The sequence below is a fragment of the Arctopsyche grandis genome, chromosome 5 (genome assembly GCF_051622035.1).
Source record: "Arctopsyche grandis isolate Sample6627 chromosome 5, ASM5162203v2, whole genome shotgun sequence".
Taxonomy (NCBI): domain Eukaryota; kingdom Metazoa; phylum Arthropoda; class Insecta; order Trichoptera; family Hydropsychidae; genus Arctopsyche; species Arctopsyche grandis.
In genome coordinates this window covers 5,256,052-5,284,044 of record NC_135359.1, presented here as the reverse complement: position 1 = coordinate 5,284,044, position 27,993 = coordinate 5,256,052, and the positions used below count along the sequence as shown (strand labels likewise).

General features: G+C 32.4%; 1 protein-coding gene across 1 annotated transcript in view; it reads right to left on the bottom strand.

Moving 5' to 3' along the window:
- Positions 1-25,279, bottom strand: part of LOC143911942 (uncharacterized) — a 34,349-nt gene extending 9,070 nt beyond the window's left edge. The window contains exons 1-2 of the mRNA XM_077431041.1: positions 25,209-25,279; positions 651-778 (exon numbers count right to left, since the gene is read on the bottom strand). Of these exons, the coding sequence (XP_077287167.1) occupies positions 651-764 (114 nt within the window). The 5' untranslated portion in view covers positions 765-778; positions 25,209-25,279. The remainder of the gene's footprint in view (positions 1-650; positions 779-25,208) is intronic.
- Positions 25,280-27,993: the final 2,714 nt, after the last annotated feature.

The window sequence follows — 27,993 nt, the reverse complement described above, 5'->3', positions numbered from 1 at the left end:
TTTTAATTCGTGTATCAATTCCTTTCCACAGCCACCCGTTGAATTCAACGGGAACGAGACTTGTCGGTCATAGTAGTTTTTTTTTTTTAATCTACTAAATTATATCATATTTATATAAGTATATAGTCTTTAAGGCTCTTCAGCTGTTTTCAAATCATGTAAAATTGGGTCAAAAATATTTCCTCATTAAAATACAAATCATTTTTCATTTAATAAAACGGCCGCCTAAGCAAACAAGCACCATTGACACTAGGGCAATTAATCAAGCAAAATTTATTCGATGAGATTTATAATTATTACATTTTGCACGCACGTAAATGGATATTTAAATTCAAAATTTGTAATACCTTATACAAAATTTAAATCAGATTTGACTAAAACAAAAATAAACAACATTTTAAATATTACGTATCTAAATTTCAATTTCAAACGCTCAATAATGCTCTTAGTTAAAATTTTAATTAACCACAAACAACGCTCAAGGCATCAAAATTTTCAATATTTTTTGTACAAATGCAAATTTCGCTCTGTAATTTTCGTCTGATTTAATTTTAATGCTATTTTTGGCTAACTTTTTTTCTTAATTATTATGGTATTATATTGTACATATTTGTAATAAAAAAAATATAAATAAAACATTGGAATACAACCTGTGATTGAGAAAGGCAGATGCACTCAGTGGGACAAGTCGTTACGGAAGAAGTGAAGAAGTTATCAGATAGCGTGACAGTTATCCAGCTCAGTCCCATCAATAACTGCCACATTGCGTGGTACGCCACTGGAAACAATACAAAAAAAATGCCATATAGTCACAGTATTATCAAATTCACGTGCGAAGTTTCGTTGCTATCTTCACATTACATATAAAATATTGCTTTGTGATGAAAACCATTTGAAAATTCATACATATTACATAATAATGAAAAATTTGTCATAATTTTACGTGAAAGAAATAAAGTTGATAAAGTATTTGTACTTAATAAATTTTCTACGGACATATTTATCATTTGCCGGAAAGTATTGGTACCATATGTAAATTTTATTTCTGAAATTTTCCTAATGGAAAGCTTTTACGTAATACAACTGTAAGTCAATAAATTATTCGAATCGTATCATTGATAATATATTTTATACAACGTTGAATTATTGATTCAGTGTGTAAAAATTTAAATGCCTCCACTTTTAGTTTCACTATTTTACGGAATGGTTTACATACCGAATTTCCAAGTCAATTTTCAAGCCATTCGTATTAATCTTCAGACCAAATAGTCATTCAACTATAATATGGACTTAAAAAAAATTAAAGGAATCTGCAAAAACATAATTACTTTTTTTAATTCATTTAAATGTAGTATGTGAATAAAAAAACGGTTCTTGGCATATGGTTTCATTTTCATCAAAAATAAGCTCATTTTATTTTTAGATTTTTAAATGTTTTTTTTTTATTATTCAAGTACATTTACATTATATATGTACATAATACGCCTTAGGTTTATTCTAGTCTAGTAATCAATATAAAATATGTATATTTTACAACATTTTCTATATTTTTATCGAAATGGACGAAAATACTGTATATATTATATAATGTATAATGGCAGAAAATACCTTAAAAGCCTATTTAAAAATATCAACAAACTTACTATGCATATTATTTTTATTTAATATATAAAACCAGCTTTAATAATTTTGCATCATTATGTAGTAGGGCTACATTTTTTTTTATTTTACATCTTTAAAAAAACTATGCAACATCTACTCAACTGGAGTACTAGAAAAACGTCTAAATTTTCAGGAATACGTGAGACACTCCAATATATTATATTTATATGTTTTCGTTGAAGTGTATCTTTCAGTTGTAATGTATTTTGATTAGTTGGAATATATTCCATCTGACCTGGTACCAATTGTTAAAGTATTTTTTCAGTTGTTATATATTTTGACTAGCTGAAATATATTCCATCCAACCCACGTAAGTTGATTCATATGATAATTTCGAAAGAGACATTGTATGTAAGTTTTAAAGGTTTGTTGGAAGCATCGAAAACAAATCAAAGTATCTATGACGACGATATCGATATAGTCAATTTTTTTTTTCCGATTCAAATAATTTTAATAAAAAAAATATATCAATGTTTACTATTAGATTGTTTTGCCATGTTTAAGTTTTGCTTATTACAAATACCGAGTGAAGCCGGGCAAAACCACTAATATCTGTATATATGTATATAAAATTGAATGTTTGTCAGTCTGTCTGTCTAAATAGGCTCCTGAATCGATTAAGATGGAACTTTCAGGACTTATTGTATGCATGTGCAGGAAGCTTACTGTGAAATAAAAATCGGCCAAAAACTGGAACGGAAACTGGAAAAACGGGGATGAGTGATATTGCAACGCAATAATTTCAAACGTTTTCGCGTCGCGGCCTGCGTTGTTAGGGTAAAATAAACAAATAATTGAACAATTTTAAATATGTTCGCTGCCTGCGTTTTTCCAACAAATGGGAACGGGAACGGGAACGGGAATTTTATGCCTTATTCTGGCATTGCAACGCATGCCGGGTTCAGCTAGTCTATATATGTATGTATATACAAAAATGAATGTCTGTGTGTGTGTGTCTCGAATAGGCTTCTAAACCACTGAACCGATTACGATGAAACTTTCAGGATTTGTTGTATGCATTTCGGGGAAGATTACTGTGAAAAAAAGCGGGAAAAAACGGGAACGGAAGCGGGAAAAACGGGAATGGGTGTCATTGCAACGCTATAATTTCAAATGTTTTCGCGTCACGACCAACGTGTTCGCTGCCTTTGTTTTTCCAACAAATGGGAACGGGAATTGCATGCCTTATTCTGGTATTGCAATGTATTCCGGGTTCAGCAAGTTTTAAATAAAAAATACGGCTTCATTTATTTTACAAAACAAAACAAAATTTAATACAGAATCATTAAAACAACAATCCACTAATCCAACCAGATCACAACAGAATGAACGCGTCAAGCTTAAACCAGATTAGCCAATTCATTTATCTCAATTTTATAATGAACAACATTACCTTGAAAGTCGCAACATACACACACACACTGACGAAACTAAATCCATACAGGGATTTGAATCACTAAACCTTTCAGTGGGATTTCCCTCAACAGGGCGGGTGGGTGGGTTCGTATTTAGTAGGACCGGGCGCGTTCCCATTGAATGCATTCGCAAATGGAGAACACACACACACACACACACACACACACACACACACACACACACACACACACACACACACACCGAAACACATAAATCTTGCTTTTCGTCTTTGGAAAAAGGGGAATAATTGAGGGCCCCTCCCTGATCCTGTGTGCCAAGAAGCATTTGCGGCGATGGTCGCCGACACTCTCATAATTCACACGTAACATGTACCGGGAGCAAACGCCACCGTTGCGATAAAATCGCTCGTATCCTGTATCTAATTTGTACCAGTCATCCCTAGCACCACCTTTTATCCAATCTCCTCCTCTTATCCGACGAGGATTTGCCGCTCTCTTTATTCCCCTTTTTCCTGCTACTGATGGAGGAACGGCGCTCAACTCGCGCCTACCTGTATGTTTCGCTTTTTTTTTCGCAATGTGGTTCCACACTTAGTGGAAAACTTCGCAAACGATATTCAATTTTCTTGGTTGTCCTATGTCATTTGATATATTACATATATAAGAATAAAAGTTGTCATCGTCTTGAATTCATCCTACCAATCACTTTCACGTCCGTCATTCCAGTCTTAGCACACATTTACGTACAAATATCGCATCCTCTAATCTTAAATATGATATCCAGCAGCGTGGCTCGGTCGTTAAGCTTCTGCTTAACACTGAGAGGCGCCGAGTTCGATCCCTTGAGCTGACCTCGATTGAAAAGAATTTCTGTAATGCTGCTGGTCAGACCAGGATTTGTGACTCCTGGTTGATCGTTTCCTATCAGAGTTTGCCAATTTTCTCTGATTTCATTGTTGAAACGATTCCCGATTAAAAATTGGCTAAAAATCCTTCCTACCCACTATGTCACCACTATTTGAGTATGATTAATGTAAATATTACAATAAAAATGTATGTACAATTCATAGATGTCTCGTTAATTGTCGAGTTTAAGTCAGTGTCTCGTAATTTAGCGACTTATATAATAAAAAAATGCTATATTGTTTGTAATTTGGCCAGGAAGGCGCATTGGGGTTTACCTGTAATGCCTTCCTGGTATGAAATAAAAAAAAAATAAAAATAAAAAAAATAATAATAATAATTTTATCAATAGCTGTTTTGTTCATCTAATATACATATAATTTTGAAAGCGACTTTGTATGGGTTTAACTCACGGCATCGAAAGTCAAAAGATCAAAAAAGCAAATATCGGAAGGCAAAGATCGAAAATCGAAAGATCTTAAGTCGAAAGATCAAAAAAAAATGGTGTTTGGTAAATGGTACTATGTACATATAATATATATATATATATATATATATATATATATATATATATATATATATATATATATATATATATATACATCAGTGGCATGCGGTGAAATTATCTCTCTTTTTGTCATACAGCCTTGTTTAATGTGCGCGCGCAGGATACGGGAGGAAAAGCCTGTTCCTCTTGTTCCTGTTGTATCCTGCTCGCGCAAATTAAGTGAGGATATACAACGGGGGGAGAGAGAAGGCTCTCATTATATCTCATATATATTTTTAATTCACTAATAGGTTATATATTGAATGTTAAAATGTTATAATTCGATATTTGTCTTATGGCCAAACGCCGAGACTTCATTGTTGACATTCATGTCTGACAGTTTGTTTACAACTCTCTGATTTTGGCTGCTCTTTGAAGAGACCGATCTGCAATATTATACGAAATTTATATTTTTATATACAAAACATAGAAAAGCCTAGTTGTAAAAAAACTTTTTTTACTATTTTTGCATTAATTTTTTCCGCCATTTTTATGTTTAAAATAAACATATGTATATGACTAAGAAAGCTCTTAATAACTTTCATATCAATTCAATCGACACCAAAATGGAAGATAGTCTTTTAGATTCTGATGAAGACGAGACAAGTGTGTTTGATGAATGAAAAATTAAATAAGGAGTTATCAAAGACAAAACTAAAAAATAACGTAAATTAAAATAGCCTCAACTTTATAAATGAAATGCTAAGAAATGAAAAAATATATATGTATTTTTTACGTATTTTAAAAAAAGCAATTTTTACATATATTCCTCGGTATCCCGGGAATCCCAGGAACGCTTCATGCTCCGTCCCGTATCCTGGGAATTGAACAAGTCCAGGAAATTAGACACCCTATTACATACATACATACATATATACTATCTAATAGTACCCTATCTAACTTACATACAAGTCAAACGTAGACATGTTTTGGAATAATAATATTTAAATAAACAGCCTCTTAAAAGTTTTAGACCGTAGACGCTTTTTGGAGCTCAATTTCGAAAGGTTCCCACACAATAACGCCCGAGCAATGCCAGGCAAATGTGTTTGTACGTTTCTATTTACAACAGTATGTAGATACACGTCATTTTTTAATAAAAAAAATCCTTGTAAAAAAGACCTCTACCAGACGTTAGGCAAACATCAATATTGATATAGCAAATATTGATATCAAATTATAATTACTAACTGTACTAATGCTATTTTATGTATGATTTGTGGTTAATAAGGAAAATTAGTAGGTTAAGCCTATAGTATAATATATTGAATCATGGAATACCAAATTGACGACCATTCTATGTACCTGTATGTACAAACATAGAATGCCTTTATTTTCGCAGATCCCCTAAATTAAAATAAAAGTTGTATTTTTGAGGCTTCCCTACAAATAATAAGCATTTTTAAATGAGATCCAATTGCTCCACAGCAACAGCGAGCTGTGTACAATGTTTGTAAGGGATTTGGAGGAAAGCATCCACTTTCAATATTTATAGGCGTATCGAGCGGCATTTTTACGGTCTCATTGTAAAGCGTTCGGCCGTAAATCAGCGAAATATTGGATAGGTTTCGCCGCATTTTACGTCACTTTTATATCTACCTCCTACCCACCCACACCACCATCATCGAACATGATTGACGTGAAGACAATAAAACTGTATTTCAATAAAATCAGCAGCGCCGAAGACACCCCTCCGTGTTCTTTTCCTACCACAGTCGTACTAAAACAAGACTATTTGGCCTCCAAGTCGGCGAACACGCGCTCTAATTGGCTATTGGTAAAAAGTATGTCACTGAAATTTCCTAATGGGTCATCAGAATGTTACTGTTGAGATTTTTTTTTCATCTATTCCTTTCAGTCAATAAGAAATATTGAAATTTTGACTGCATTAATAACAGTCCATTGGAAAATTTCAATCGTGTTGAAAGCCTAGTCCGAATATTTTCCATGGAATTTCAATCATCCTTCACAAATGAATTCCCCTCGCTTGGCATAACGTGGAAAAACAGTATACATGGATGAGAAGTATGACAAGAGTTGTGGATATAGTGGATAGAGTGAAGAGATTGAAATGGAAATGGACGATAGATGGACAAAAGAAGTGCTAGAATGGTACCCGAAAGAATGCAAAAGAGTAAAAAGATGACCACAGACGAAATAAGGAAAATGTGTGGGGTGAGATGGATGAGAGTTGCGCCAGGGATTGTACCCGGGACCACACAATTAAAAGCATTTCATGCTAACCACTGATCTATGCTGCTGGTTAGGTTAACATGCATATATAAATAGAATTCAAAGAACGATAAAACGTTGTATTATCGGCATAGCGAGAAGGGGTAGGAAACGGAACGGTAGTTGACATAGTGGAAAAAGTGATGCGATCGAAATGGCAAGGGGTGGGTCATGTGGCTAGAAGAATGAATGATTGGTTCTGGAATGGTATCCGAGAGAATGTAAAAGGAAAGAGGCTGCAAAGAATATGGGTGGATGAAATTAGAAAAATGTGTGGGGTGAGATGGATGAGAATTGCGCAAAACAAAGACGAATGGAAGCGTGTTGGAGAGGCCTTCATCCAGCAGTGGATGGTGAATGGCTGTAAATGATGACGATGGTGATTTTATTTTATCAATAATCACAAATACCAGAAGCCACCCAAGCAAAAATAGTTCAATAATGGCCACTATTTAATTGTTTGAAAATAAATCCATAATGTTTTGGAGAGAAATAATAACTTGGATTTTGTGTTAAATTTTTGTAAATATACATTTTTTTAAATCAAATAATAACATTTCCTGCTGCTTATCTAATGTATGATTTCGAAAGAGAGTTTGTATGTATGTTTGTTTGTTTGGGTCGTAGAATCCGTGACGTTCAATTCAATATAATTAAAATAAAACTATTCAAGTAAATTTAATAAAATGCATACTATTAGATTGACCATTTTTAAGCGATTACAAATACCGATCGAAACCGGGTAAAAACCCTAGTTTATTTATAATTATAAAAATATGTAGACATGTTATAAATTAATAATACATTTCAAAATATTTACTTATTCATTTTATGTACATATTAAAAAATATATAACAATAGCTCATTGGCTCAAATATAAAAAAAAAATTGTAGTATTTTAATAAATATTCAATTGGCTCTATTGTGAAAACAATCATTTTAATTATAACATTATATACATAATTTAGCTACACAATCATCTACATATGTAGCTATGTAAATTATATATTTACATATTAATCAAAAAGTAACCCTTGCAAGACGCTATTCCGTTTATTATTTTTTATAAATTTCAATTTAAAAGTGTGAAGCGTTTTGCATGTTTTAAAACATCCAAGTAGATAGACACAAGATAAAAAAAAAAAGAAAAAACCAAGTGTCCTCGTTAAACTATCGAAACTTTCCACTCTAAAGTCTCGGAAACTTTTTGTGACTTAAAGCTTAACGACAAGTCAACATCCATATGTACCACATACATATGTACATTTCGAAATAAATTCTACATTGGATATGTATATATACAAATAGTAGCTAAATACATAATTTTATTGAATTCAATTAAAATTACGTATCAATGTGATCGTTCCTCATTAAATTTACCGATGCAAATTAATTAATCCTTTGAAACGATTCTGCGTATATCTTATTTTCAATAATTTACCCACGGCATACACAGCCACAAATACATACATACATAAATTCAAATTTCGTTTGATGAAGTCATACAGACACACAAACTTCGAATATGTTCTATGTGTCCATTATACGTGTGTATAATCGTTTCGCGAGTGTCGACGCGGTTGAAATGCGGAAAGTTAATGGAAAATTTGATCGTTTCGAACTGAAATACGAGTTCGTGTTTAATCGTAGTTTAGCGCCCTCGTTCACAAAGAAAAACTTTAGTTTATTTGCCCGAGACGTTCGGCGAGAGTTCTGCAGCTGAGATTCGTAAATAAACACTTTTAGATCTTCTTAGACCGTCTTGATTTTCAAAAGGCTTCGAACGACTCGCGATCTACTGGTTATTTTACATCTAAACGTTCCATTGCTGTAATAAATTGAAATTTTTAATGCTCTCTGTGTGTAAATTTGTAAGCGTTTCAGATTTACAGAGTGAACTTGCTTTGATGTAGAACAATATGAATGAGGGAGGTAGAAGCTTTTAAAATTAATTTGCTTTAGCTCCAATCTATTCCCCTCGAGATGATAAACGTGAAATTACTATCGTCTCACAATTGGTCGATTTTTCTTGTAATTAAAAGTTACTTAAATTAAACTTAGCTTTGTCTTATAGTACCTACTAAGTACATGAATCTACTAAGTGCATACTTGGCTTGGCTAAGTACATGAACCTACTAAGTACATGAATCTACTTGGCTTGGCTAAGCACATGAAGTACTTGGCTTTGTCTAATAGTACCTACTAAGTTACATCAATCTTTTTCATACAAAGTAAATTGTACAAAAGTACAATTGAAGTACAAAAGTAAATTGCATTGTACATTTAACAGTCCATTGTTTCTATTTGCTTACTATTGTACCATCATATTTAAAAATTTTGATTTTACAAAGTAAAAATAAAATTAAAATTCCCTTTTTAAATGACGTTCTGGTAGCAGGAACTCTTTATGATTAAACTTATTTCATATTCCATTAACTGAAGCGTGCTTTCTAAATATAACTATTTTATATGGGACTAGCTGAACCCGGCATGCGTTGCAATGCCAGAATAAGGCATGCAATTCCCGTTCCCATTCCCTTTTCCGTTGCGTTCCCGTTCCCGTTCCCGTTCCCGTTCCCGTTTCAATGATGGTTGGAGCTCAACGCCGTGGAGTAAGGTCTCTTCAACTCCGTGTTGTCATAAACCAACCTGTTAACGTGGTTACCAACAAACACATTTCCTTGACTACACATTGGAGCTTCATACTTTCACGTCGGTAAAATCTTAATTACGAATATTATTATTAAGAGGCTTTTTTTCCTGTTTTTTTTTCACTGTAATCTTCCCGGACATGCATACAACAAATCCTGAAAGTTCCATCGTAATCGGTTGAGTGGTTAAGGAGCCTATACGAGACAGACAAACAAACAGACATTCAATTTTATATAATTTTATGTATTGATAATATTTTTGGCACGGCTGTACAATAAATAACACGAAAATTGAAAATCGATATTTTATGTCAAATTAGCATCTTTAAAATAGCTCGCACGACGAAATCGGCGTTCGCTCGGCAAATCAAACTTCAAACGGGTTGCCAGTAAAAAAAATAAAATTTGACGTTTCAGTGAAATCATAACTACATAGTTACATTTTCACTGGGTAATTGTAATATCTTTACAGTTATTTATTTAAGGGTTAGATTAGGTTAGGTTAAGTTAAGGATGGCCCTATTCATTTAAGATTAGGTTGTTAGGGTCGGTATTTATTTTCGTCAAATTTTATTTTTGTTATTGCAAACGGAATCTGTCGTGTGAGCTATTTTAGAGAGGGGCATTCTTTTTATTTGCCGGGCCGAAAAATGGTACCCATTTATATTACGGATTTTTCAAGAAATGCTTCAAAACCAAAGCCTGAAACTCGAAATTACTTTAGACCTGATTATAATCAACCAGAATTAGATTATTGCATGAGCTGAAGGATTTATTTTTATAAAAAGTAATATATTACTTTTCTAAATCACATATAAATACCGAAAAAGTAGAGATATTGTCTTTTTAACACGTGTTCTAAGTTTATGTCCATTTCCTGGATCCAAATGTTAGCCTTTAGTTTTAATGAATACTCTCTTTAAAACTAAAGAAGTAAATTTTGCACAAATATGTGGATAATTTTATCATACTTGAAAAAATATATACGTACATCTTCTAATCCGATGATGTCAAAATTGTATTTAGAATCATTTTCAACGCGATAACATGTGTGCTATCAAATTTTATCACGGACATATTAAATTCGCGGATCATATAATTTATGGCTGTTTGGCTTTAGATATAATAAATACGTACGTTCTCCTGTTTATTTTTTTTATTTTTTATAAAATATTTCAATATTTATAGCCACAGCTTAGTCCGTAAACCATTTCTCTATTCTAGTGGAACAATTTACAGTTTACACAGTATCGAAACGATCGATCATTCTTGGATTATGGAGTAAAAATTGTGTGAGAGTTGAAAAATGCCTAGTTTTGGACGTGAATTTATAACATTTGTGACCTGATTAAATTGTATTATAACTCTTTGATTCCATTCTAAATCACCTTTATTGTTTGGAAAATATGGAATGCTCAGCTTTTTCGTTGAAATGCGAAGCAAGTCGATAATTAGTCAGCGTCGGTCTGATTTTCCCGCAAACAACCACTAAAACAGGGCGTTCCCGTCGGAGGAAAATTCGGTGGAAACCCCTCGAGGAAAGCCTCTAAATTACCCGCGCTCATATTATGAACAATGAAAAAAAAACTAATATATATTGCCTTCGTGTCGGCTATTTTCTATCATTAAAACTTTCATCGAACCTTCCAAGTACCCACAGAATCGTTTTCAGCTGAACGGTTGAGTTTTCTCCGTTGCACGTAACGCGGCTACAACTATGTAGTTAAACTTTCCTTTCGAATTTATATTGTATTTTATTTTAATTGGCACAAATCAGACGAGAAAGTGTTTCAAAGTTAAAATAGCCGATTTAAAATACTGAATATAAAATTTAAATCAAAAACACATTTAAAATTAATATAAGCAATGGTATTGGCGATATTCTGTTTTTTTTTTAAAGTTCAAGAAAGTGTCTTCTTAGTATTTTCCACTCAGCAGCATGGGCGGTTCATGGCATTCCAAACCCAAGTCATCGTTTCTAAATTTATATCTACTTAATAATATGAGTATAATTATACATATATTTACTAAAATCATATTTCCTACTGTAAAATACCTATAACTACATATAACTTCAGTTAATTTAAATTGAAATCATACTTCATTAATAATCTGAGCCCGATTAATTGAACCAACAGAATAGACCAGTTGTTAGCATACATATACTGCTTTGAACAGAGTGGTCACGGATTCAAATCCCACTGGTTTCTGCTAGCCAGACCTTGGATTTGTGACTCCAGGTCGATCATTTCCTATTACAGTTTGTCAATTTATCTGATTTTCATTGAAACGTTTCCAACAAATTGGCAACCTTACCCATTTTCTCGCAAAACCTCAAGCTTTCAGCAATCTCGAATTTCGCTGAATTGTTTAAAACGCTGCAAATCTAAAAATTTGACCATAAATGTCTCTGTGGATGTTAATTGATATGTATTTATGTACTTTGTATAATACTAATAATATTTGTATCAAATGTACAATGTTTCTGGGCAAAAAAAGCGCATTAGGGTTACCTATTAAGCCTTCTTGGTTTAAATTGAAGTCAAAATAAACATCTCCGATTAACTGATGTTCTAATCAATCAAACTTTAATCTTAGTCTCATTTATGGAATTTGCATAATTTGACAGTCGCCTCGTTTTTTTTTAAGTTTATTTATTGGGAATGTTAGCCTCATTTTAAAAGTCTTCAAATCAATAAATTTGTCTCTTATTTTGGTATTTTTTTCTACATATTATTTCTACATATATTTATATGTATAAAAGTTGTTAATCTGATAAATTAATCCACAGTTTTCAATTTAAAACCACCAAATTTGATATGCTCTTTCTCGAGGTGGCCAAACTTCTCAAGATGGCCAGATTTCGAAAAAGACCATTTGAAGTGGTTTTTTTCCAACTTTTAACGCCAGGACATATTTTTTGTTTTAAATATTTGACAAAAAAAGTCATTACAGATGAAATTTTTTAAGACACTTCATATGGAATATTTTCAAGGATATTGAAACACGCATTTTAAGGACATTTTCGATATGAATTAACACTGAAAAGAAAATATTCGATTTTTTATCCATTTCTTCAACCCAGACCGCCCGTCCGAAGCACGGTTTGGGAAGCGCTGATCTAAATTATGCATGAGATTAGTTCGTATCGTTGATGTACGGTGAAGCCCATACATCGTTTATGCATACAAAATACATGCAAGTGTTGGCTCTCATCGCCAAATAAATATCCGTGGGTCAACCCACAACTCGAAACTCGAAGAACGGTCTAAAGCTTAAGCGGACAGACTGACAGACGGACCTAGGAGGCGGAAAAAGAGAAGGGAGAGATGGGTGTGAAGGAGGGTGGATGGGATGGTTGCATAATTTGAAATTCAGAAAGCGTGTGTCCGCGTGTGCAAATTTGCATATTAACACGGTTATGGAAATGTAATTAGAGTGAACGCGCACGACGAAAATTGTAACCATATCCGTCTCAGAAAAGCTTTTATATTATTATACACCGTGCAGAAAACGATTCTGCAGCCTTTTACTATGTGCCAGAGAACAAGGCTAACTTCTAATGTTCGTTGTCAGTACAAATATATGTGCATTTGTTCACTGTTCGTCTCGTTCTGCATCGGCTCGGCAAGTTTGCACTTCTCATATATACGTTTGTTCCGCTGCATGATCTTTATATATTCGAGAAGATTCCATCTTGGTTATATTTCATGTTTAAATGTATAATAAATTGGTATTATTCCATTACTGAAAATGTTAAAGTAGTAGAACATTCTTTAGAATGCTTACTTTTAGCCAACAAAACAAGTGACAATACTTTTTCAAATAAAATGAAATAAAAAATAACAAATGACCGGAATATTGTATATTGTTTGAGCTTTATAATGGCAATCTATTAATACTATCCTTATCGTTTACTTTCATCCACTGCTGGATGAAAGCCTTTCCAACACGATTTCATTCGTCTATATTTTGGGCAACTCTCATCCATCCACACTCCACACATTTTTCTAATGAAATTTCATCAACAACATTGTTTCCATGTTTAACCCTTTGAGTGCTGATGTATTCTCTATTGAAATCCCTCCACGCTGAAAATTTCGCACAACATTTCCAACTAGAATTATTTAGAAATCTAATAAAGAGCATGTATAAAAATTGAAGCTAATCCATACAAACCCTAGATAAGTACCACCAAGGATTTCGAGTTTTGTAAAGGTGTGTTTAGACTCTTTAAAATATCTTGCAACAATATAAAATAAACAAAAGAAGTCTATTAATGAATGTATTTTTCCAAAACTAGTTCCATCTTCTTCATTGTTGTTAAAATTTAATGCTCACAATCTAAATGCCAAGCCACAATCTAAAATACTCAGCAGTTAGGGATTTCCATCGGAAAATCCTGCTATGGTTATAAATTAAGAAATTCCGGTGTTAACCAGTCTTTATAAACAAATGTTCAATGCATTTTTTTCAATGCTACCTGGAAAGGCTTGGCGGGTAGTATTCTGGTTTACTTTGTACATACTCAAAATACAACGCCTATCGGCGTATTTCAGGCTCATGGACTTGTTGGTCAGTATTCAAAGGGTTAATGATTTCGATAATAAAAACCAGTTGTTGTTTAAGAAGTAAAATTGAAAAAAAAGCATTATTTTTGTATTTCGTATCATCGTCATCATCAATTACAACCATTCAACATCCACTGCCGGATGAAAGCCACTCTAACATACTTCTATTCGTCTAATTTTTTGCGCAACTCTCATCCATCTCACCCCACACATTTTTCTAATTTCATCCACCCATCTTCTTTGCAGCCTTTTTCCTTTTACATTCTCTCGGATACCATTCCAGAACTTCTCTTGTCCACGTTTCATCCATTTTTCTAGCCACGTGACCCACTCCTTGGCATTTCAATCGCATCACTTTTTCCACAATGTCAACTACCCTTGTCCAGCGTTTTATAGTTCTTTGAATTATATTTATACATATATGCATGTTAACCTAACCAGCAGCTTAGATCAGTGGCTAGCATGAAATTCTTTCTATTGTATGATCCCAGGTACAATCCCTACCTTTTGCTACTGGCCAGACCTTGAATATGTGACTCCAAGATCGATCGTTTCCCATCAGAGTTTGCCGATTTATCTGATTTCATTAAAAACGTTCCAACAAATTGGCAACCCTGTCCTATTTCTCGCAATTTTTCGAGTTTACGACATCTCAAATTTGCTAATTTATAAAAATGTTGCAAATTTGTCCATAGATGTATCTATAATTGTTAATCGATGTTTTTAATTGGCCTTGAATAATACTTACTATACCTACGTACAATTTTTGACCATCGATGACGTGTAAAATAAAACTATATAACTAAATAAATTTGAAAGTGAGTGATTAATTTTATGTTTGTACATTTATTTGTATATTTGTTTGTGTGTTTTTTTTTTGTCTACTATGTAAATCTACTTTTTTCAACTTTGGATCACCAAATTTGATACCCTATCTTAAACCGTAGACAAGTTTTGGGAGGTATACATACATAAAGTTTCGTTTTTTTTATATATGTACATCCATATAAATCTACAGTTTCCAATTTGAAACTGTCACATTTACTATCTCACTCTGTATAATATCTCATGGTTTAACGCGAGGGGCTAAAGACATACAATTTTTTCATTGTAAAGTTAATTTTTTTTTTATCTGACCAAGCAAACGTATCATCATGTCAGCTGCCAGGCTTAACATTGAGCCCACGTTTAATTGATCAGTTATTATAATAAATGGTCAGTAATTATAATAAATGACGAGGGAGAGACCATAATTAATTGGATTATATACATATGTACATACATAATCTTCAGTAGCTTACAACATGGCTTTTAAAGACGTCTACTACTAACAATTAGTAATGCTCCATTATAAGTACTCTATGTATTACAGTATTATACAATCCATTCAATTAAGTAATTAGGTCTCTATTATTTGATATTTATAATCCTTAGACTATTATATATGTATGTATATATTTTGACATCGTGCTAGGATAAATTATGTAAAATTGTATCTGTCAATTTATCGACGGCACACCTATTCCGAAATTTTACTACGGCAATAATGTCCCATAATCTAAGTTACACAAGGTAGCGAGGACTAAATCGAATTTGAATCACAAGGAAGTGAAGTAACAACTATGTTAGGTACTAAACCCAAACTAAAGTTTAGTACGTGATTGTCAAATCAATGATACCCCAAACGGAATTGAACAGAACGCACTGTCGTACTTCGCCGTCAACTCCAACTGTAAATTTACATTCAACCCGACTTCATATTACGTTATTTATTGAAATAATAATAACACGAAGTATATTACATATACATATGTATACACACATATGTGCATCAGCATACATATGTAACATCTTATCGCGTTCAGTTACAAACACGATTAAAAGCGTGAAATTCTTATCAGTCTAAAATTAGTAGCGAGTTTGACCTGGTTTAATTTTCGGACAACAATTCGAATGTAAAATATAATGCGCAAATTAATAATAAATTGTATGTATTTGAAAAACAACGGCTATGACTTGGATGACAAACAATTTTATACCTCGAATAGTGGTATATGTAGTTTGAGAAATTTCAATGTTTGTCAACTACATATGTATACTAAAAACAAGTTGTTCTTTTTTCAGTAAATTTAAATAGAATTCATGTACATATATGTATGTATATAAAGAAGTATCAGAAACTAATCTCTTTACAAGTGCGTATTTAAACGTCTGTTCGTCTGTGTGTCTTTATCTGGTCATGAAGCCTTAAGAATCGTATGGCACGGCATGCCTAGGTAGACTCCAGCTGTGAATAGGCGTGTCTTATGTCATTGCTAATTCGTACAATCTTATTATTTCGACAAGTTTCTCCTAAATTTACTCAAATATCAGAATCGCCATGTCAATACAAGAAAAATATATCACCGAAAACACTCCAGTGGGGAGAATTTTGGCCTGGCATCGATCAGACGTGCTAGCGTTTTTTTTTTACATGTGCAAAACTATTTACTATGTACTACATAAATACAGCTTCTATACAAATAAAAAAATAACTTTCATTTCAGCATGACTTTTGCATGGTATGGTGATTAATGCAAAACTTGCAAAAATTAAATAAAAAATAAATCGATAGTTTGCTTAATACACTAATCTTAGCATTGCCGAATATTTGAATTTTTTAAATTTCTATCTATATATATATATATATGTATGTATGTATATGTAGATAAGTAAATATTTAATTATTTATTTATTTAACATACTTGGGGGAGGTGGCAAAGCTAATAGACCCAAGGTGTTTGACAAATAAATAAATAAAACATTCAAAATAACAATAATAAAATTAAAATAAAAGATGAAAAGTAAACAAGAAAATTCTTGAGTTTTATTCCTTTTTGTAAAATTGTCTAAAACCCTATTATATGTAGATAGAATAAATACAAAAAAAAAACTAAAAATCATCCAAAAAACAATCAACTATTATACATATCGATGGCTTGGTGCACAGATATTGTATGTCCATTTTTGAATTTGTTTCGAATTTTATTTTAAGTTTGTAGATACTGGAATAATTAAGGTAATTTATATATACACCACATAAACTACCTTGAAAGAAAATCCTTAATTATTCCAGCATCTACAAACTTAAAATTCGATACAAATTCAAAAATGGGCATACAATATCTGTGCACCAAGCTTTTTATAATAATGTAATATATAATTTCGAAAGAGACTTTGTATGTAAGGTTGAAAAGATTGTTGGGAGCATCGAAAACAAATCAAAGTTTCTATGACGACGACATCGATATCGTCAAATATTATTTTTTTTCGATTCAAATCTACATATATATGTACATGTATGTATATAATAAAGGAGGTTTGTAAAAATGAATGTCTGTTTGTCTTTCTGTCTCGTAATGGCTCCTAAGCCATTGAACCGATTACGATGAAACTTTCAGAATTTGTTGCATGCATGTCCGGAAACCTTACTGTAAAAAAAATCGCCCTAAAATGGGAACGGAAACGGGAAAAACCGGAATGAGTGGCATTGCAACGCAATAATTTCAAATGTTTTCGCGTCGTATCTTGCGTTGTTCGGGTAATATAAACAAACAATTGATTAATTTCAAATGTGTTCGCTTCTTTCATTTTTCCGACAAATGGGAATGGGAACGAGAACGAGAACGAGAACGGGAACGGGAACGGGAACGGGAATTGCATGCTTTATTGAGTTCAGCTAGTATATGTATATGTATATATGTATATTTAAAAGTTGAAGTTCCTGTAATATATTTTTTACCTTTCCAAGATCTTTTGCTTTCATTTCCAATTTTATACCGACATAGAGGTATAAAAGATTTGATTTTTGATTTTTAAATGCTTTTTATTATTACGAAATTATGTTCACAATTATATCTATTTTAATAGCTACTGATCTACTGATCATTTTCTATTTTACAATTTAATTTAATTTGGTTAGTTATCATAGTATTCTATTATTCTAATATTAATCTACAGCATAATAGGAAAAAGAGCTCAAAAACCTATTTACAATCCTTATAAATGCTCATAATACTTCTAATACATAATATTAATTAAAGACTCACTAAAGACGATGACCTAAAGCAGATTGTGTTTAGGTAATCTGTGTTTATACCTGAAGGGTAAAGACATTTTGTTGTAATCACCGAGACTCTTCACAAATGTGTTAGTGTGGTTATTAGTGATTCTGTCATAGAATCTACTGGTTAGTTTGTTAATAATGTCTGTAACAAACGGAATATTATATATGTATGGCATGCAGTTTTTTCAAGTTAGTATATACATAGATAGCATATGTATTATAAAAAGTGGTTGGTTTTGGTGGGAAAAAAAAATCTTATTTGATATTCGAATCAATGTGGTTTCACGTGTTTTTTTTTTGAAAAACGGGTTTCAAACTGAAAGGAAGAGTGTGGGAATATTTTTCGGGCAAGTTTCGGGTGTATTTTTGCTCAGCACGTGTTTATACGATGCTTTCTCTGGCGTAATCTCACCTCGGGCGTCCTTCTTTTGCGTTGAAATCGCCTCGGAGCGCCATTCTTTGTGCGCCTTTATTTTTTCAGTATATTTTATCATTCAAATTTGTTGCGGCGTATTATCCGGAAAGTCGCGCGCCCGGAAAATGGAAAAACGGCCGATGGATGCAGGCCGGGGATCCCGAGGGCCCTATCCTTGTCGACGTCGGAATGTTAATGGCCGGCGTTCACTTGCTCGTTTTAAAATCGTAAAAAACCCAAACAACCATGCCAATGGACGGAACTTATTAAATTTTTCACGTACGCCCTCCCAACTCACAACGATATGGGTAATTATTGCGTACGCATATATAATACACACATATGTTTTATTATATACACTTTTACAGCTCAAAATATGTCTGTCTGCCTCTCGTCACGCTTTTTTCTATATCATAGCATTTTTTTTTTTGTATATCCTCTCCCGTACTTACATATGTACATACATACATATAGTAAGTTTATTATTATACTTATACATATATACATACATGCATCCATATATACATACTTATTTCCCAGTAAGTTTGTCATGGGCTCCTTGGGCCTTGACTCCTTAGCTTCACGTAGAAACAATCATCTTGGTAAGCTTTTTCTAAAAATTCTAAGGAGTGAATGTCATCTTCCTGAAGTTCTGTGTAATCTTAAACTTAGAGTACCTGAGAAACTGAGAGAATCTCGCTCCAGAACTCTATTCATGCCTATTCGGGCCAGAACTAATGTGCTTGATGACTCACCCCTTTCAAGAGCCATTCGACTATTTAACCTGCTTTCTGGGAGCCTTGATGCTTTTACTTCATCAAACAGTTCTGTCAGGCAGCATATTTTAAATGACTTCTAGCTACATACATATTTACACATGTTGTTTTCATTTTGTAATTTTATTATTTAGCATAATGTGTATGTATGTTCGTTTTATCTTTATTTATATATGTATGTTATTTTTTATTTATATATATATATATATATATATATATATATATATATATATATATATATATATATATATATATATATATATATATATATATATATATATGAGTAATTTATCTTTATTTATGTGTTTATGTGTATATGCATGTATAATTTTTGTATGTTTATGGATGTATGTAATGTATGTGTATGTGTATATGTATATGTATATGTATATGTGTATGTATGTTCATATATGTGAATATATATATGTATATATGTGTAGGTGTGTATGTACGTATGTATATGTATATATGTGTGTTTTATATTTATGAATGTATGTATGTGTATTTGTGTATACGTGTAAGAATTTGTGTATATATGGATGGTGTACATATATGTTTATATAATTGTCTTTGGCCAGGAAGGTGCATTGGGTTTACCTGTTAGGCCTTCTTGGTGTAAATTAAATAAAAAAATAAATAAAATAAATAGCAGCGTGGTCTAATGGTGAATGTTGAATTATTTCGTACTTGATGTTACGAGTTCGATTCCCCGCTAAGTCTCGCTGTTGGCCAGACCTTGATTTGTCTAGGTCGATCGTTTCTTATCAGAATTTGCCAATTTTTCTGATTTTCATTGAAACGATTCCTGTAAAATTGGCGTTTCCTTCCCAATTTTCTGTTGCGAACCTTAAGTTATTGTTATATCTTAGGTTTCGCCATATTGCTCACCATAGATGTCTCTGTGGTTGTTTATCGAATATAAAAAATAATCGTATTGTTACATAAAAGTTATTCATCGTTATTTATCGTATTAATACGATGTTTGATATATGTGACCATAGATGTCAGATATTATTTAGATTTACATGTATCTATGTATGTAATAATTATGTGGACCACGAAGGCGCATTTGGGGTTTACCTGTTAAGCCTTCCTGATATATTTGTAAAATAAAATAAAAATATGTATATTTATTTATTTAATTTTTACGTACATATATACCAGGAAGGCCTACCAGGTAAACCCCAATACGCCTTCCTGGTCAACTACAAACATCGATATTTATTTATTTTGTTAGGAAAATTTACAGTTTTATTGGTTTCAAAATTGATAACAAAAAATAATTATTAGAAGACAAACCATTTTAATAATTTTTGCATGTCGGTGAGAGAAAAAGAAAAATTTAAACATTAAAAATAAAAAAATAGCAATAAAATAAGGTCGTGGCTATTTGCAGGGGTTTGGTGCATCCGCTCTAAAATCGCCAGACAAACGAACGACAGATTAACAGAACGGCAGCTTTAAACGTAATTCTCGTTTTCTCGAATGATAGATTGCACATCAGATGACGAGTAACCTTTAGATGTGCACAGATGCAATTATTAAAATTGAGTTGGATCTTTCTGGCGAGTTTAATAAGGCAAGATTCGATAAGTTCCGAATCTTGCCTTATTAAACTCGCCAGAAAGATCCAACTCAATTTTAATAATTACCATTTTAATAATTGCATCTGTGCACATGGAAAGGTTACCCGTCATCTGATGTGCAATCTATCATTCGAGATGACGAGAATTCCATTTAAAGCAGCCGTCCGTTAATCTGTCGTTCAATTTGTCTGGCGATTTTAGAGCGGATGCACCGCATCCATTTGCAGGTACTATATCTGCGACAGGCGCAAAGCCTTCTGCGCATGCGCGTGAACTATCACTGTCAACTGTTAAGATTTTGTTTTAAGCCTCTTAAAATCTAGTTCGAACTCGTAAAGTGACGAAGAGTAAAAAATATAATCCAAATTAGTTAGTATTATTCTCACCTGAAACTGACCTCAATTGAAAATAGCCAAACGTTGTATGCTTTAAAGTATTTCTGAATTTCTGGTGGTCACATTTGGATATTTATAGCTTAGAGCTATATTTATTTAATTGTGTTGACTGTTAAGATATATATATTTTTTATTAATAATAATAGTTTTATTTCATCAATATTTTCACAAAAAAAAATATATCTTAACACCTATTTATTTAAGGGTCAGGATAGGCTAGGTTAAGTTAAGGTTGGCCCTATTCGTTTAAAATTAGGTTGTTGGGGCCGGGCCGCACCGTGCGACTTGCGAGCGACTTGGTTGAGGGCGACCAGACCAATGCATTCAGGTAGATGTGGCATGCCACACCCGTCAACTTTTTTTTTTCGTGTCGCGCAACTAGTCGGCCGATAAAGTTGCACGGTGCGGCCCGGCCCTTAGGGTCGATATTATTCAGTCTCAGGGTCACACGCGAGAACTGAGACAGTGAGACCGCTTATTAAAGTAAGAACGTGAAGGTAGATTGCATACTAAAGTAGATATGTGAAGGTAGACCGCATGCCATATTTTAAATGTACAAATCTATAGTTTTCAATATTAAGAACTTATAGATGTAAAATACATGTATTATCCATCGTACTCTAAATTAGACTGAAAAATTTAAATCCCTCTATATAAGAATCATCCCTCTGATGATTAAATATTAGAAGGGAAATGTGGTGGAGGCGCAATACTCTTATGGGCTTTCAAGGCTTACAAAAGGATTATAAAAATGTCTGATAAAATTTTTAAAACTATGTACGCTCTGCTAGTTACATATATGTATATAAATATTTTTATTCAAACCTAATTTATAAATAACTAGCTTTATTACCCGGCTTCGCTCGGTATTTGTAATATAAACCGCTTAAACATGACTAATCTAATATTAAACATTTTATTAAATTTATTTGAATAGTTTTATTTTATATAAATTTCTTTGAATACTTTTTTATTTTTTTTATTAAATTGACTGTCACGAACAAACAAACATATATAGTAAGTCTCTTATAAAAATTATATGTACACCCCCGGGGCTTGCGCCCCCTAGGGGGCTAATCCCTAGGGCTTCGCCCTCGGCGCCTACGCCCCCGGGAACTTCGAATCCTTTGATTTGGAAAAAAGCGAATTATTTGTTCGATGACGTCAGAACAATAGACTGTTCACGAAAAATACGTAGGTACATAAATACATAAATACATACATATACGAACAAACTTTAGTGTTTTATATAGTAGATACGATTGTTACCATGACATTTAAGTATATTTATTGGAATAATAAAATAAATTCTTGATGACTTGATGACAATTCTTGATGACTTTGCCCGTTTTTATGACTCAAATATAACTCACATCAAATCTTTATATATGTATAGAGACTACTATTTATACTCACTAAAGATGCCTTTATATAATTTAATAGACGAATAATAAATTACAGTTGAAGTACTTTCTATTCTGCGAATTCAAGTCCAAAGTTGATGAAATTTGAAAAGTTGACAAGTGCGCATGCGCGTGTTCGAAGTCGCCTATAAAAAACGGTGAATATTATACTTCTATGCAAATTTTCCAAGCTTTATAATGATAAATTTCGTTTTATTGCGCGTTCCTCGAAATAAAACCGATATAAAAAAGTATACGTTTTAATGCATTCAAAAACAGGACACACGTTCGTATTAAATCGCGCCCATAAAACGCTAAATAATAAAAACGTACCCACAACTCGTCCTGAAAATTCATGCAAACGTCCACTTCGGATTGTTTTCATTATTAATAATTCGTTTAATAATTTCCCAGCCGATAACATCGATAAGACCGTCATAAACAGTATTTATTATTGGCGATAAACCCGCACTAAAATTGAAATATAAATATACATACATATGTACATACGTTCGGTCCGTTCATGATAATTGTATTTAGTCTAGGCATCTGATTGGGCGATATAACGAGAATTTAATCAAGATAGTGAAGAGGCTTCACAACAAAGGATCACCTGCATCCCAACTCATGAATAAGCTGATGATCAGCCTATCTTCCCTTTTTCCCCGAATAGATAGCGTGGAAATTCTTTTACAATGAAACCTCCAACATATATAAGCCAGCGAGGAAATCGACCGTTCGAATCTCTAAATTCAACGCTATAAAATGTATTAAAAACTAATTACGAACACAATTCGACTGGTGTTATTTTATTGGATTTAATAGTATCTGAATGTATCAGGTGGTATTAATTTTATTAATGTGTCTAAAATACGCGACGAAAACAATGCTGACTTATCTGCGTGTAATAAAATAAAGATTAACGATTTAGCTGAAAACTTTGACGTTGAAAAATTATGTTCGGAAGAAAGAAATGCGTTCAATTTATTTTATAATATTTGCATATATAATTTGTCACGATTCGTCATCATCAGCGTGATTTTTATTATATGTATGTATATGAATTTTATAACATTGAAACAATTTACATGAATTTAAAAAGTTCGCAATGAATATTTATGAAGGCTTAAGCACTGATCAATACGTAAAGGTATTTTTTTTTTCAAGCAAGAGTCCTTAATATTTTTGTGAAATTTAATATTTGCTCAAATAAATGCTTCCTCATTTTCAACCGATTTTAATTGCGTCGAAATCAAAATTTCAACATTCAAAATAATACTAAAGCAAATTATCTTACTCAAACATAGCTTCTATGTACATATTTTGAAATGAATACTCTTATAAAAAATAATAATACTATAGGTATAATAAAAAACAAATCTTATTATCTTCCTTTCCTCTTTCAAAATATTCTCTCATAAATATACATACATACATACATATGTATATTATATACATATCTATGTATACTCTAATATTATATTAATTTTCCAATTATTAAATATGAATCCTCAAATCAAATCATGTCTTTACAGTTTGCCCCAAAGCGCCACAGCGTCCAGAAACATGTAAACAAGATTCATCAAAAAAATATAATGATACAAATAAGAAATATTAAAATAATACAAAAAATATGTAAAAATAATAATAAAACACAATAATACAAAAATAAAAATTGAAAAAAAAAAATTGAGAATTCCACGTGTGAGCAGTTGAATAGGTTGATTTTTAATTGAATTTCTTATAAATATACCTATTATATACTTCACAATTCATTTTCCTGTACTTATTTGGTAATTTTACATCATTATATTAATATTTTAAATTTTAAAATAAAATTTACCTAATTTTTTGAACTCATTTTTATATTCTATATCATTTGATGAATAATTATAAAATAAAAACCAAACATTTATTTTTTTATTTTTTGTTTTCGCATCTTATCGTGCTTTGAATAAAATTTATTATACTTTTGAATATTTAAAATTTTTTTTACACTCACGAATGAATTGATATTCATCCTCAAAACAAATAAATAAAACAAATAAGACACAGTCTAAAGTTCATTTATAGCATACTAGTTGTTTAACCCGGCTTCGCTCAGTATATGTAATATAAACAGCTTAAACATGGCGAATCTGATAGTAAATATTTATTTTAATTGAAAAAAATATAATATTCAACCAATTGAAATGTCATCATAGAAACCAACTTAAGTTTCCTACCAACAATACTTACATACATACAGAGTCTCTTTCGAAATTATATGTATATTAGATTAAAAAAAATAGTGCAATAAAAGTCATAGAAACAAAAGTATACAAAAGTGCATATAAGTGAGCCAAAACAGGTGTAAAAAGTAGTTAAGTCGATCGCCATCCGCTTAATTGAGTGTCACAAAAGTTTTCCGAATAGTTAACTTGAGAGAGCGGGCTCAATTATACATATAGCCGAGTTTAATTAGCGAAGCTGCCCACGTAGGATCCAAACGACCCGTTCGGACAAAGGGACCAGGTACAATTTGATTGTTTTGCAAATATCATAATACATGTATATACATATTGTAGTAAGGGGATGTGTACTCACCACGAGTACGCACACTCTGTTTCAGCGGTTATCCTTCGTGTGGCGCACATTACTCAAACTCGGCTTTGAGCGGGCTTTTGGGCAAGTTTCAAAAGTGCTCCAAGTTAGGCGGGGGGCGACGGGGCGGCGCCCCTCGAGGGGATCGTGCCGCCGCCACCAAAGTAACTCGCATTCCGGGGGTGAGGGGGGGGGGCTTCGAGCCCTCGTGCTCCCGAGGAGCCCTGGAGCCCCACGCGTGGGGCTTCGGCGGGGACGCGCGAGCTACTGCCCCACAATGCGAGCTACTGCCCATAGCCGAGATTCACCCCCGCGATTCTGCGCAAAACCACCCCCGCATACATACGTATTGTGCCACAACTACCCTCCTGTCTACTCGCTTACCATTCGCCAGGAGGTTGCCCAACTATTAATTGGAGATCTGCAACTGTTGCTGCTGCTATTGCTGCCTCTCAAGTAGTCGTTGCCCTTCCTCCCTTCGCTTTATTTTTAGACTTTTCTTTTATGGAGACTTTTCACCTTTCCAGTTGATCTACCTTATTCCTTTATTTTCTAGGGCTATATATTTATTTATTTATATAGCAAACTGCTAATGAATATATCACAAAATTACAACTTAAATTATAACTACAAAATAATACAAATAATAAAATAGCCAGCAGCTCGGTCGTTAAGCTTCTGCTTAGCGTTGTTATGTTGTGCATATCTTACAACCTATGTATGTACTTATTAATTAATTATTAATTTTGTTCAGTGTAAACAAAGAATTGGATTTATGGATTTTATTTTTGATTTTTACACTTCTGTTATGTATTTTTTTCTTTCTCTCTGAATGATGTATTATTTTCCTTTTGTTACTTTTTTTTTATTATTTTATTTTACCATGTTTTCTGCTTTTGCTTTTTTCCTTTATTTATTTTTGACTATATTTTGAATAAAACACGTGGGGGGTAACCCTTTTATTTATTTATTTATTTATTTGGAAAATTTACAGTTTATTAAGTTACATAGATTGATAGTAAAAAAATATAATTATGTTAAGTAAACCATTAATAATTTTCACATATAGGTAAAAAAAGAAAAGCTCAAACATTTAAAATAAGAAACAAAAATGATAATAGAGTAAGATAGTTAAAGAAAACAAAAAGAAAAAAAAATAGAATATCAAAATAATAAGAATAATAATATGATAAAAATTATGGATAATAAAAATAATATAATATATAACAAAAAACAAAAAGACAAAATAAATACATCAAAATAAAAATTCATAATCACAATCGTAAATTTTCAATAAAATTAATCATCGAAAAACAAATTTTCAATAATTACTCTAGCTTGTATAGCATTAATATTAAATAAGTCAAACATAGAAATTGTTAAAATTAGTGTGTTGACGGTGGAGCTTGCACGCCAGATGAATGAGCTTCTTCCATAATTAGAAAAAATATTAGGTATGTAAAGGAGCTCATTACATCTAGTCATTCTATTTGGTACACGCAATGATAGTCTGCTCAATAATTGAGGACAGTCGATCGAGCCGTTAAGGATGTTCAAAATTGTTGAGATGTCAGCTATCTCCCTTCTTTTGACAAGAGGAAGTAGATGCTGACACCTATATCAAGTTTTTATATATTTTTCAAATGTAGGCCATTGTGGTGCATTAGGTTCTTCCTGTAATGCCACAATGGTCCAAACCTATTAAATAAAATAAAATAAATAAATAAATTACTCTTTATTCCCGCTTGTTATCTTGATTCTTTGAACGCACGCTTATTTGATATTTTCCTGTAATTTTATTTATGAGACTTCCAAAATCTTTATTGTTTTAGTTGCATTTTTCTCACTATCTGCGTTACAAATTGTGTTTCTCACAAAAATCAAAACCCTCTCAAATCTGCGAGACAAATTGTGTGTATCTACCCTCAAGGGGTACATATGCAAACACTAAAATATTGTCTTTAATTAATTTTATTGTTTTACCAGCATTTTTCACACGAATCGACTCCCTTTTAAATCTGCGTAACTAATTGTGTGTATCCACGAAACCATTTCTCGATACACTCAAGGGTCAAAATATTAAAGTCTTAAAATATTGTTTTTAATTAACGACTCGAGTTCCCCCTAAAATATTATTTTCTCACGAGTTATGATTGGAACAAATTGTTACCCTTATTGAATATATACTGATGTTAAACATATGGAAGATCACTTGCGAGTGAACAGTGTAACGAGTGACTTGCGATCAAACAGTCTTACAAGGCATTTGTGATTAAACTGCCTAACTAGTAAACTACTAACTAGTAACGTGTAATAAAGAAGATCTTATAAAAAACTGTGACTATAATATTTGTACACCATCTCCTTCTCGTCCCCGTAACAGCGTCAAGAAGGTGCCGGGTTCAATCCCTGAATTAAAATGAATTTTTCATTAAAATGAGTATGCTGTTGGTCAGACCTGGATTTGTGACTCTAGGTTGATCGTTTCCTATCAGATTTTGCCAATTTTCTATGATTTCATTATTGAAACGGTTCCCGGAAAAAAAATTGGCTAAAAATCCTTCCTACCTACTATGTCACCACTATTTAAAGTTCGATTGATGTACAATAAAATTTATGTATGAGTATTTTCGAGTTTTTCAGTGTCTCGCAATTCAACGACTTGTAATAAAAATGCTGCAATTGTATTTGTAATTGTAATTTGTAATTGGCCAGGAAGGCGCATTGGGATTTACCTGTAAGGCCTTCCTGGTATATATGTAATAAATAAAATAAAATAAAATACAAT